The sequence below is a fragment of the Cetorhinus maximus genome, chromosome 2 (genome assembly GCF_964194155.1).
Source record: "Cetorhinus maximus chromosome 2, sCetMax3.hap1.1, whole genome shotgun sequence".
Classification (NCBI taxonomy): Eukaryota; Metazoa; Chordata; class Chondrichthyes; order Lamniformes; family Cetorhinidae; genus Cetorhinus; species Cetorhinus maximus.
Genome location: NC_135880.1, coordinates 216,853,407 through 216,866,926, shown reverse-complemented (window position 1 = coordinate 216,866,926; position 13,520 = coordinate 216,853,407). Strand labels below are relative to the sequence as shown.

At 44.8% G+C, this 13,520-nt stretch overlaps 1 protein-coding gene across 1 annotated transcript; it reads left to right on the top strand.

Moving 5' to 3' along the window:
• Positions 1 to 3,823: 3,823 nt before the first annotated feature.
• On the top strand, positions 3,824 to 12,157 carry trappc4 (trafficking protein particle complex subunit 4). Its single transcript, XM_078532391.1, has 5 exons — positions 3,824 to 4,031; positions 5,934 to 6,108; positions 8,232 to 8,335; positions 10,455 to 10,581; positions 11,877 to 12,157. Exons 1-5 carry the CDS (start codon positions 3,857 to 3,859, stop codon positions 11,953 to 11,955), a joined length of 660 nt encoding a protein of 219 aa, XP_078388517.1. The 5' UTR covers positions 3,824 to 3,856; the 3' UTR covers positions 11,956 to 12,157.
• The last annotated feature ends 1,363 nt before the right edge of the window (positions 12,158 to 13,520 follow it).

Genomic DNA, 13,520 nt, shown 5'->3' with positions numbered 1-13,520 from the left:
ATGTTGTGAGGGTTCCCGCCTCTACCACCCATTCAGGCAGTGGGTTCCAGAAGCTCACCCACCCTCTGGGTGAAAAAATTTTTCCTCAAATTCCCTTTAAACCTCCTGCCCCTTACCTTAAATCTATGCCCCCTGATTATTGACACGTCCACTAAGGGGAAATGTTTCTTCCTATCTACCCCATCTATGCCCCTCATAAGATAAAAGCAAAAAACTGCGGATGCTGGAAATCCAAAACAAAAATAAAAATACCTGGAAAAACTCAGCCGGTCTGGCAGCATCTGCGGAGAGGAACACAGTTAACGTTTCGAGTCCGTATGACTCTTCAACAGAACTAAGTAAAAATAGAAAAGAGGTGAAATATAAGTTGGTTTAAGAGGGGGTGGGTGGACAGGTAGAGCTGGATAGAGGGCCAGTGATAGGTGCAGATAGCCAAAAGGTGTCATAGACAAAAGGACAAAGAGGTGTTGAAGGTGGTGATATTATCTAAGGAATGTGCTAATTAAGGGTAGAAAACAGGACAAGCAAGGTACAGATAGCCCTAGTGGGGGTGGGGTGGGGTGAAGGGAAGGGATTGAAACAGGCTAAAAGGTAGAGATAAAACAATGGATGGAAATACATTTAAAAATAATGGAAATAGGTGGGAAAAGAAAAATCTATATAAATTATTGGAAAAAAAAGGGGATCGGAAAGGGGGTGGGGATGGAGGAGAGAGTTCATGATCTAAAATTGTTGAACTCAATATTCAGTCTGGAAGGCTGTAAAGTGCCTAGTCGGAAGATGAGGTGCTGTTCCTCCAGTTTGCGTTGAGCTTCACTGGAACAATGCAGCAGGCCAAGGATGGACATGTGGGCATGAGAGCAGGGTGGAGTGTTGAAATGGCAAGCGACAGGGAGGTCTGGGTCATGCTTGTGGACAGACCGAAGGAAACCGCATTGGGAGCAACAAATGCAGTAGACTAAATTGAGGGAAGTGCAAGTGAAATGCTGCTTCGCTTGAAAGGAGTGTTTGGAGCCTTGGACGGTGAGGAGAGGGGAAGTAAAGGGCAGGTGTTGCACCTTCTGCGGTTGCATGGGTAGGAGCCGTGGGAGGGGGTTGAGGTGTAGGGGGTGATGGAGGAGTGGACCAGGGTGTCCCTGAGGGAACGATCTCTGCGGAATGCCGCCAGGGGGGTGAAGGGAAGATGTGTTTGGTAGTGGCATCATGCTGGAGTTGGCGAAAATAGCAGAGGTTGATCCTTTGAATGCGGAGGCTGGTGGGGTGATAAGTGAGGACAAGGGGGACCCTATCATGGTTCTGGGAGGGAGAGGAAGGTGTGAGGGCGGATGCGTGGGAGATGGGCCAGACACGGTTGAGGGCCCTGTCAACCATCATGGGTGGAAAACCTCGGTTAAGGAAGAAGGAAGACATGTCGGAGGAACTGTTTCTGAAAGTGACACCATCAAAACAGATGCGACGGAGGCGAAGGAACTGAGAGAATGGGATGGAGTCCTTACAGGAAGCGGGGTGTGAGGAGCTGTAGTCGAGGTAGCTGTGGGAGTCGGTAGGCTTGTAATGGATATTGGTGGACAGTCTATCACCAGAAAATGAGACAGAGAGGTCAAGGAAGGGAAGGGAAGTGTCAGAGATGGACCATGTGAAAATGATGGAGGGGTGGAAATTGGAAGCAAAATTAATAAATTTTTCCAGGTGCAGACAAGAGCATGAAGCAGCACCAAAGTACTGGAGAAAGAGTTGTGGGAGGGGGCCAAAGTAGAACTGGAACAAGGAATGTTCCACATACCCCATAAAGAGACAGACATAACTGGGGCCCATGCGGGTACCCATAGCCACACCTTTTATTTGGAGGAAGTGAGAGGAGTTTAAGGAGAAATTGTTCAGTGTGAGAACAAGTTCAGCCAGACGGAGGAGAGTAGTGGTGGATGGGGATTGTTCGGGCCTCTGTTCGAGGAAGAAGCGGAGAGCCCTCAGACCATCCTGGTGGGGGATGGAGGTGTAGAGGGATTGGACGTCCATGGTGAAGAGGAGGCGGTTGGTGCCAGGGAACTGGAAATTGTTGATGTGATGTAGGGTGTCAGAGGAATCATGGATGTAGGTGGGAAGGGACTGGACAAGGGGAGAGAGAATGGAGTCAAGATAGTGAGAAATGAGTTCCGTGGGGCATGAACAGGCTGACATGATCGGTCTGCTGGGACAGTCCTGCTTGTGGATTTTGGATAGGAGGTAGAAGTTGGCCATCCGAGGTTGGGAGTCTATGAGGTTGGAAGCTATGGAAGGAAGATCTCCAGAGGAGATGAGGTCAGTAACAGTCCTGGAAACAATGGTTTGATGTTCAGTGGTGGGGTCATGGTCTAGGGGGAGGTAGGAGGAAGTGTCTGCGACACTTATGTCCCTCATAATTTTGTATACCTCTAATGGGTCCCTCCTCAGCCTTCTCTGCTCTAAGGAAAACAGCCCCAGCCTATCTACTCTCTCTTCATAGCTGAAACACTCCAGCTCAGGCAACATCCTGGTAAATCTCCCCTGCACCCTCTCCAGTACAATCACATCCTTCCTATAATGTGGCGACCAGAACTGCACATAATACTCCAGATGTGGCCTAACTAATGCTTTATACAGCTCAATTATTACCTCCCTGCTCTTGTATTCAATGCCTCAGCTAATAAAGGCAAGTATCCTATACACCTTCTTAGCCACCTCATCTACCTGTCCTGCTGCCTTCAAGGATCTATGGACATGAACACCAAGGTCCCTCCGGTCCTCTGTACTTCCTCGGGTCCTACCTTTCATCATGTACTACGTTGCCTTGTTAGTCCTCCCAAAATGCATCACCTCACAATTTTCAGGGTTAAATTCCATTTGCCACTGTTCTGCCCATCTGACCAGCCCGTCTATATCGTCCTGTAGTCTAAGGCTCTCCTCATCGCTATTTACCAGATCACCAATTTTCGTGTCATCCGTGAACTTACTGATCATACCTCCTACATTCACGTCTGGTGCCAAATAGCAAGGGACCCAGCACTGAACCCTGCGGCACGCCACTGGACACAGGCTTCCAGTCACAAAAACAACCTTCAACCATCACCCTCTGCCTCCTGCCAATAAGCCACTTTTGGATCCAATTTTTCAAATTGCCCTGGATCCCATGGGGGTTTACCTTTTTGACCAGTCTCCCATGTGAGAGACCTTGTCAAAAGCCTTACTGAAGTCCACGTAGACTACATCAACCACACTACCCTCATCTACACACCTAGTCACCTCCTCGAAAAGTTCAATTAAATTTGTTAGACATGATCTCCCCCTGACAAAGCCATGCTGACTCTCCTTGATTAATCCCTGCCTCTCCAAGTGGAGATTAATCCTGTCCCTCAGAACTTTTTCCAAGGTTTCCCTACCACTGATGTTAGACTCAGTGGCCTATAGTTCCCTGGTTTATCCCTACCACCCTTCTTGAATAATGGTACCACATTTGCAGTCCTCTGGCACCTCTCCTGTGGCCAGAGAGGATTTGAAAATTAATGTCAGGTGACTATACTTCAAAAGTACTTAATTGACTCCTTTTGGGGCTTACCGCGGTGCCCCCTGGGAGCTGTAGGCTGTCAATTGCACAGCCCTGAGGAGAAGACTACATCCCCCAGCATTCCCTTCCCCCACCGCGATGCCCCCTGGGATCTGTAGGCTGTCAATTGCACAGCCCTGAGGAGAAGACTACATCCCCCCAGCATTCCCGTCCCCCCCCAGCGCGTAGCTCCCTGGGAGTTATAGGCGTATCACTGCGCAGCCGCGGCACGGGGGTTGGGTGGGGGGGGGGGGGGGGAGGGACTACATTTCCCAGCGTTCCCCGGGCGGTGCAGCGATGGTGGTTTTCAGTGTTTATGTGGTGAATAAAGCTGGCGGCCTGGTTTACCAGTACGACAATTACTCACCCCGCACCGATGTGGAGAAGACCTTTAGTTACCCGCTCGACCTTGTGCTGAAGGTGTACGACGAGCGGGTTGTGGTGTCTTTCGGTCAGAGGGATGGCATCAAAGGTGAGGGCGGGCCGGGGCGCGACTGGCGGCTCCTGCTCTAAGGAAAGGTCCCTGGAAGCCTGGGCCTAGCACATAAAGTAGTTTTAAGTAACCTCCTGGTATTCACAGTTCATAGTCAGACATCTTAACAAATTGGACTTCGTTAGTTACCTTTCATCCATCACCTAATTCCGATAGATTCCAAGATTTTACTTTTAAATCCTTCAAGTTTGCAACTTGGTGCAACTAGAAGGAGAAATATATCAGTGAAAAATATCACCCTCACCCACTGGTGAAGCCCTTGTATCTGTTGCAGTGGATCTGGGTTAGTTTGGAGATGAGTATTTGGAATTGTTTAATATATAACAGTGTTAACTGAGACCTATACCTGGATTTCACTATGTTTGGGTATTTCAGTTGATTGTGGGGGGTCACAGCTTTGTTAAATACCTGCAATTTTTTTATGGGTTGTTCCCTCCTGTCCTGCTGGTTTGCTCCATTGGCATGAGCTGCTTTCTAGTTCCCCATCACAGTTGCTGCTGTTTATAGGTGAACCTAGACCTCTCACAGTGTTACATTGTGACCATTGTCAGATCCTGCCCATGCCAACATTCATCCACCAATATTTCTAACAGAGGAACTGGATAGTGCTCAACCACAGTAATTTATACTCCCTCAGGCAACTGTGAGGTACTGAGGTCAGTTGTAGCTATTGCCACTCTGCTGAGCTCAGCAAACTGGCTCGTAAAACTAATTTAACTGTTGTTTTATTTAAACTTATTTTGTCTTTTTTTTTACCCCTACAACAATCACGAGGGATGTATCAAGAGGGATGTAAATGGGCTGTGAGAATATAAGGCAGATTGCATGAATGTATATAACATTTGCCTGGCAGCACCTGTGGAAAGAGAAACAGCGTAAATGTTTCAAGTTCAATATGACTCTAGTTTGGAATAGTTCCAAAGGAGACTCATATTTTGCTCAAAAAGTTAACTCTGTTTCTCTCTTCACATATGTTGCCAGAAGTGCTGAGTTTTTCCAGCACTCTTTGTTTTCATTTTGGACCTCCAGCATCTGCAATATTTAAACAATGGTTAGTAAATGATGTAAAATTGGCTGGCTGGTTCAGTTAGTAGCACACTTACCTTTGGATCAGAAGGTTGTAGGTTCAAGCTGGGATTGGAGCACATAATCTAGGCTGATGCTTCAATGTAGCACTAAGGAAGTGATTTGTCATCAGAGCTACTGCCCTTCGAGCTCTTAAAACTGCGCTCTGCCTGCCTGCTCAGGTGAGCTTGTAAAATATCTCATGCCGCTATGTAAAGAATAGCATGGAGTTCTTTCAATGCCCTCGCCAACACTTAACCCGCAACCAAAAACACATTCATATTTTCAAAAAGCTGTTTATTTCGTTGTTGATTATGGGACCTTGTGCTGTGCACTAATCGCTACAAAAAGCAACTTAATGTAATAAAATGTCTTGAGGCCTATGTAACAATAGTAAATATGCTTCAGAAGTAAATATTTTAGCTATGAAGTGCTTTGAGATATCGAGAATATAAAGGTGCGATATAGATACAAGTTTGTTTTTCTATTAATTAATTTTTTTTCCTTCCACATGGTCACAGCTGTAAGACCTAGCACTCCATTTCTCTTCAGTTTTTCCATGTATTAAGCACTTTTCATGGCCAAGAGGAGTCCTGAATTTAAACATAATCCAAATTTTATAGTTTAAGTGTAGATTTTTGTGTGTTCCTATCGGAAAGTGACGTAATTATTCTTAAAAGTACTTTTGGCTGTCAAATTTTAAACTTTTTACTGACGGTGGTAGCTCTAACCATGATGTGTGTATGCAAGCCTTGAATACTGTTGCATTGGTGTTTCAATTTAACATGTTTTTTTTTGCTTTTTTTTCTCCCTTAGTTGGATATGCTGTGCTTTCAATTAATGGAATTGATGTAAATGGAAGATACATGTCTGATAACAGGGATGTGCAGGAGTATCTGAATACCTCTTTCAATTACCCTTTGGCAATTCGCTTTGGGCGTCCTCGTCTGACATCGAATGAGAAATTGATGTTGGCCTCCATGTTTCATTCGTAAGTTTTGAAATGGAGAAAAAGAATTAAGCTCAAAAATGCAGAATGTTTCACGTGGGCAATGAACCTTGCGGGTGGGGAGCCAGTTAGGTGGCTAGCAGGTGGATCAGAATCACGCCAAGAGTGCGGGTTTGATTCCTGTCCTGGCTGATGTAGACTTGTGACCTGCCTCCTCGCTCTGCCCCCGAGAGTGGAAGGCAATGGCAGACTACTGCCAAAAACTGCCAAGTAAATGCTTCAGGATGAAGCATCAGAAGACAATGAGCCAAAGACCTGCATTCAGGCAGAGAGTACACTTGAATGAATGAATGAATGAACCTTGGGGTGTACTTTCTTGTTACTCTGCTAGTTGATCTAATACTACTTTGCTGAATTTTCCCCTCCCTAAAATTAGTGTCTCAGGGCAGGATTTTCCTTACCCGCCCACCGGTGGGATCGTCCGGTCCCGCCACAAGTCAGTGGATTCCTGGCTGGGGTGCCGCCTCACCCGGGGTAGATCCCGCCAGCGACAGGGCAGGAAAATCCCAGCCTCAGTTGAAATAACTATAGATTTCCCAAGCTTCTGGAAAACAGAAAATGGGACTATTTTAGGCCATAAAATAGGTTTGAATGACGGCAGCCATTCTGTCCTATTCATATTATCCTAGAAAACCTGCATCCTAGTTTTCCTATTAGAGCCTTTATGCCCATATCAACATATAAGACCTCTGTTAAAGGTCTTGTCTGAAGACCAACATGCCCAAAAGTGTAATACTTCCTCACTTCTGACCCCAAATGCCATCCTAGGTTACACACCTAGGTCTAGGTCCTGTTATGGGATGTCAAATTTTCAACCATCTGACTGGAAAGGTGTTGTGCTGCCCCATGAGAGGTAGGATTTACAATTTATCACTGGGTCCAATGACGCTCTCAAGTGTGCCATGTAAGAAGCCCAGGCACTTCCCTAGACGGCCAATTACCTCTTATTCTTGTGTGCCAAGTAGCAGCTTTGATGGAGAGTGCTACTTGCTAGCGTTTTCTTGCTGCTGAGGAAGATTCAATGAGGTGTCTTTATTGAACTGCAAAAGCAGAGTGAGGTCAGCTGGAAATAATGTTGACTATCAACTTGTCACTTTGAGGTCACATGGTATCACTAGCAGTGGTGACTTGAATGTTTTGCAAACAGTGTGCTGGTGAGTGAATGTTGCCATCGTCTCAGGACCAGTGTAAACCTGTGAGAAAGGTCAATATAGTAAGGGAAGTAGTTTAATCTAATCTTCCCCTTGATCTCCATAAAGCTTTTTTAGATGACATGCCTATCATTGGCACTCTGAATGTCGCTCTACTATTCCTTAGTGTTAAGCACACAGATAGACGTTGTGCTGGAAATTAATGCATTAATTTGACCTGTACCATTCAGAACGGAGGCAGAATACAGAGGTTACAGCCTCTCCAGCAAAAGGGATCAAATTGAAAGGCAAGGTAACTCTGCATGGTCCCTAGCACGTCCTGGCGGCTGGCTGCTCCCCCTCCTCAGCTGCATAGACATCAGGCCAGGCCAGGATGCTCATATTCACATGGTGGTCTGGTGGAAAACACGTAACTGTCAGGTATAGAATTAAAAAGGAAAAACCGCAAATGTTGAAACTCTGAAATAAAGGCAGAAGATAATGGAAATACACAGCATGCGTATCAATATCTGAAAAAAAATTGGTTAATGTTTCAGATAGCGAAGCTTCATTGGAGCCAACACAGGATCTCTGCCTGAAATATTGACCTGCCTTTTCAGAAGCTGACTGACCCGTGAGCTTCCAGCATTTTATCTTAACTTTTCAAGGTAGCAATACTCTCTAGTTAACCCCAGAAACTCCTGAGTGTATGCTGTTACATTAACACTGCAGGTGGGATCAGTTTGGATGTACAGAGTGAGGAAACTACTTTAGACAGTCAATTAATGCTTAGTGATGTTTCAACTACAGAAATAAAACACGTTCTTTACAAATTCTCTTTGGAATTGAGATCCCTAAGTGATTGTACTGGGACATGGAACTAATGACCTCTGTCTTTATGTTTTGGGGCTTTTTGAAGGGCATTGTACTGTACACCTTGTCCAACCTAAATAAATTTTTTGTTTATGTTCTCAGGCTGTTTGCAATTGGATCCCAGTTATCACCGGAGCCTGGAAGTTCTGGGATTGAAGTGCTAGAAACGGACACCTTCAAATTGCACTGTTTTCAAACACTAACAGGTGAATCATAGCCTGATATTTCCTATTTCTGAAGCTTCAGACTATTTCATCTATGCCCCCACTCCCCATTGTATAGAAAGGATAATGTGGTTATGTTGTTAGAGTTTTATTCTCCCCACTTGATGTGATAGAGGTCTTCAAAACCGGAATTAGTTTTGGTAAGACTAAATAAGGAGAAAATATTTCCTGTGGCAGAAGGGTCGGTAACCAGAGGAGACTGTTTGAAGGTGATTGGCAGAGAGCTGACATGAGGAAATATATAGGACATGTGAACAGGAGGAGATCATTTAGCCTCAAGCCTGTTTGCCATTCAATGAGATCATGGCTGATCTGTAACCTGCTTTCATATACCCTTGCCTCAATTCCTTTAATACATTTGGTTAACAAAAACCTTATCAATGTCAGATTTAAAATTAATAATTGATCAAGTATTAATTGCTGTTTGTGGAAGAGAGTTCCAAACTTCTATCATTCTTTGTATTTGGAAGTGTTTCCTAATTTCACTCCTGAAAGGTCTGGCTCTAATTTTAAGACTTTGCCACCTAGTCCTAGATTCCCCAACGGTGTCACTCTATCTCCTCTATCTGTTCCCCTTTAATTTAATATCTTGAAAATGTAAATCAAACTGTTCCTTAACCTTTGAAATGATACTTTATTTATTATTCATTTATGGGATGTGGGCATCGCTGGCTAGGCCAGCGTTTATTGCCCATTTCTAATTGCCCTTTAGAAGGTGGTGGTGAGCTGCTGCCTTGAACCGCAGTCCATGTGGTGTAGGTACACTCACGGTGCTGTTAGGGAGGAAGTCCAGGATTTTGACCCAGTGACAGTGAAGGAACGGCAATATATTTCCAAGTCGGGGTGGTGAGTGTCTTTGAGGGGAACTTCTGGTGGTGGTGTTCCCATGTGTCTGCTGCCCTTATTCTTCTAATGGTAGCAGTTGTTGGTTTGGAAGGAGCCTTGGTGAGTTGCTGTAGTGCATCTTGTAGATGATACATACTGCTATCACTGTCCCTCGGTGGTGGAGGGAGTGAATGTTTGTAGATGTGGTGCCAATCAAGCGGGTTGCTTTGTCCTGGATGGTCTCATGCTTCTTGAGTGTTATTGGAGCTGCACTCATCCAGTCAAGTGGGGAGTATTCTATCACACTCCTGATTTGTGCCTTGTAGATGATGGACGGGCTTTGGGAAGTCAGGAGGTGAGTTACTTGTCACAAGATTTCTAGCCTCTGACCTGCTCTTATAGTCACAATATTTATATGGCTAGTCCAGTTCAGTTCCTGGTCAATGGTAACCCCCCAGGATGTTGATAGTGGGGGATTCAGTGATGGTAATGCCATTGAATGCCCTGGGGCAATGGTTATATTTTCTCTTGTTGAAGCTGGTATTGTCTGGCACTTGTGTGGCACAAATGTTACTTGCCACTTGTCAGCCCAAGCCTGGATATTGTCCAGGTTTTGTTGCACTTGGACATGGACTGATTCAGTATCTAAGGAGTCGCGAATGGTGCTGAACATTATGCAATCATCAGCGAACATCCCCACTTCTGACCTTATGATATTGGAAGGTCATTGATGAAGTAACTGAAGATGGTTGGGCCTAGGACACTACCCTGAGGAACTCCTGCAGTGATGTCCTGAAAGTGAGATGATTGACCGCCAACAATCACAACCATCTTCCTTTGTGCTAGGTTTGAATCCAACCAATGGAGATTCCATTGACTCCAGTTTTGCTAGGAAAGAGTTGTTGGAATGCACATCTTGAAATGGTAGCAGAAGCAGGTTTGTTTGTAACTTTCCGAAGAAAATTGGGGGGAAAAAATTACAGTATATGGGGAAAGAGCAGATGAGCTGGATTAATGGATAGCTCTTCCAAGCATAATGGGTCAAATTGCTTCCTGTGCTGCACCATTCTGAGTCTATGCAATGGAAAATGAAGAAGTATAATGCAATTGAGAATCGATACCAGTCATGTTTCTGATTTCCATTTTGACTGAATTCTCAACAGTACCAAGTAGTTCTTGTAACTTATTTATTGCTGATAGTCTGAAGTTGCTCTTTAAAGTGAGTTATTCTGATTGCATGTTCTGTGTTTAATTCATTTTTTCATCACTGTTAAAGGGATCAAGTTCATTGTGTTGGCAGACCCTCGACAAGCTGGAATTGATTCTCTCCTGCGGAAGATTTATGAAATTTATTCAGACTTCGCCCTTAAAAATCCATTCTACTCTCTCGAGATGCCGATCAGGTAGGGCTGAAACACTCGGTGTGAATAGGAAACTACGGTGTACAGATTTTATATATGGGAGGAGACATCAACTTGCCACCAATATGTAAATTCAGACCCACATCTTGTTCTATTTTGTCAACTTGATGTTTTAATTATAAACTAGGCATCAGCTTCAGGTAAAACCACCTCTGGGATAGATTTTACACTAGAAGCAAATGAGTAGTAGCAGTGTCAACCATAGTTGGATTCACTGCTTTTGCCTGCTGGATTGCTCCTTTAACTTGCCATCTGTTTTCTCTTCCCTAATGACAGTAGGGGTTATTTTCTGCCTTTCAGCTTTGCCCACTGTTAACACGTATCTTTGAGAAAATAAAACCTGCTGTTCTGAAGCAAGTGCCAAATAGACGCTGGGTGCTACCACATGGAAGGGAATTCTGAGGAAGAGTTGTTTGTTAGCGACTGCTGTGCCTCACTTTCGAGTGAAATTGGCAGGGACCTGGGGAGGGTCTTACTCTGCTCTAAACTGGTCGATAGTCCAGGATGCCCAATAGGTAGAGAGGACTGCACATGCCACTGAATTTAAAAGGCTAACACGTTTTGTTCACTTGACATTCGCATGCGAATACGAGACTGCATTGTCAATGTGGTTTTTGGGGCATTGTGCTTTTTAGGACAGCGAGACACCATGTTGTTTTGACAGCCTAAGTAGCAACTTGTTGTTCCCTCAAGTGCAAGGGCACATGGTCTGCTGAGACCTGAGTGAGGTTGAAGAGACAATTGGAAGAATTTCATAAACCTCAATTTAAAAAGACTGTGTAGGTGAAATGTAATTCAGGTCGCCGTGATGCTTCGGTGCATTAGAGTCTGTCAAAACAACGTTTTGGCCCAGATTTCCCTTATGGAATGATACTGGAGTTTGGTATCTACATGTTACAACATGGCAAACATCAATTGGGAACCACCTTCCTACTAAATAACAAGGTTTAAAGTGGATGTTTAATTTCTATTGAGGTAGGAAAGGAACTTGCTCCATATCATTAGTTCTTCCCCTTGGGAAGCTCTCAATCTTGAGGGATATTTATAAGACTTTGCAAGAATAAGTAGTGAAATTAGATAGTCTCTACTTCATGATCTTTTTAGGAGACGTCTGTAGCTCAAAAATAGCTGCGAATCAGTCGGGGGCTTTCATATTATGACACGAGCATTTACTCAATTGTGGCTTATTGATTGAAACAGTGTGGTTGAATTTGAAATAAATCCTTTCATGTATACCATGATCTATTTTGTATTTAAGTTGGGTCTTTTATCTGCAGGTGTGACCTTTTTGAACAGAATTTGAAAGTGGCTTTGGAAATCGCAGAAAAGGCTGGAACTTTTGGAGCGGGATCTTGATCTCATCTCGGAGGCTGTTTAACTTTGTGTGTTTGGTGTATTTGGTTGTTATGTGTATATTTTTGTTAATATTTCCAAAACCTTTGATTATAAAATCTTATGGACCAGAACCCTGAATCCAAGGGAAGTGTAATATGTTCAAGGAACTGCGATATGTATATATGGGGAATAAACATACTGTTACCAACAAGTTTTAATTGCAGTTCGCCCCTTCTCCTCACCGCGCCGCCGCGCGCGCGCGCCCCCCCCCCCCCCCCCCCCCCCCCCCCCCCATGTTCTCTGTATCTCCTGAAGGCATTGTTTCCTTTGTGGGCGTGCATTCCGTGGGCCCTGTACCCCCTCTGGCCCCTTCCCTAAATGGCCATCATTTGTGACAGTCGATTGGCAGGCTGGTCGACTGTGGACAGAGGGGAATCACACCCAAACCGTGTGTGTTTTCAGATGCATCGCTTGCATTTCAAATGTCTTGTGTGCAACTTTCTGCTGCTGCATATAAAAAGCTCGTCATTTTCAGCCAACACATAAGCTTCTCCGACAGCAGAGAATGCCTTCTAAATACCCTTCAGTTGCCCTATAGGCACAAGTTGTCTCAGACATTACAGAAGACTTTCATGACCAGGATGGAACAGATTATGGAAAATTCCCATTCCATAGCAGAATAATAAACTCTTACGTGGTATATACTCTTGTTCTTGTGTAGTACCAAATTTTCTTTATTCGTTCATGGCATGTGAGCATTGCTGGCTAGGCCAGCATTTATTGCCCATCCCTAATTGCCCTTAAGGTGGTGGTGAGCTGCTGCCTTGAACCACCCACAGTGCTGTTGGGAGGGAGTTCCAGGATATTAGCCCAGCGACACTGAAGGTACAGTGATGTACTTCCAAGTCAGGATGGTGAGTGACTTGGAGAGGAACTTCTCATGTGTCTGCTGCCCTTATCCTTCTCGATAATGGTTGTGGGTTTGGAAGGTGCTGTCTGATGAGGCTTGGTGAGTTCCTGCAGTGCACCTTATAGATGGTACACACTGCTGCCAATGTGCGTTGGTGGAGGGAGTGAATGTTTGTGGATGGGGTGTCAATCAAGTGGGCTGTTTTATCCTGGATGGTGTCAAACTTCTTGAGTGTTAGAGCTGCACTCATCCAGGCAAGTGGAGGGTGTTCCATCACACTCCTGACTTGTGCCTTGTAGATGGTGGACAGGCTTTGGGTAGTCAGTAATGAGTTCCTGGCCACAGGATTCCTAGCCTCTGACCTGCCCTTGTAGCCACAGTATTTATATGGCTAGTCCAGTTTCTGGTCAATGGTAACCCCCCCCCCCACCCCCCCCCCCCCAGGATGTTGATAGTGGGGGATTCAACATGGTAATGCCATTGCATGTCAAGGGGTAATAGTTAGATTCTCTCTTGCTGATGTTCATTGCATGGCACTTGTGTGGCATGAATGTTACTTGCCACTTGTCAACCTAGCCTGGATATTGTCCAGTTCTTGCTGCATTTGGACATGAACTGCTTCGGTATCTGAGGAATTGTGAATGGTGCTGAACGTTGTGCAATCATCAGTGAACGT

Excerpts from the sequence above, each read along its gene's own strand:
- trappc4 (XM_078532391.1), top strand. The coding sequence starts at position 3,857 with ATGGTGGTTTTCAGTGTTTATGTGGTGAATAAAGCTGGCGGCCTGGTT. Across the intron at positions 4,032-5,933 it reads TCAGAGGGATGGCATCAAAG|TTGGATATGCTGTGCTTTCA; the intron begins GTGAGGGCGGGC and ends TTTCTCCCTTAG. Across the intron at positions 6,109-8,231 it reads TTGGCCTCCATGTTTCATTC|GCTGTTTGCAATTGGATCCC; the intron begins GTAAGTTTTGAA and ends TTATGTTCTCAG.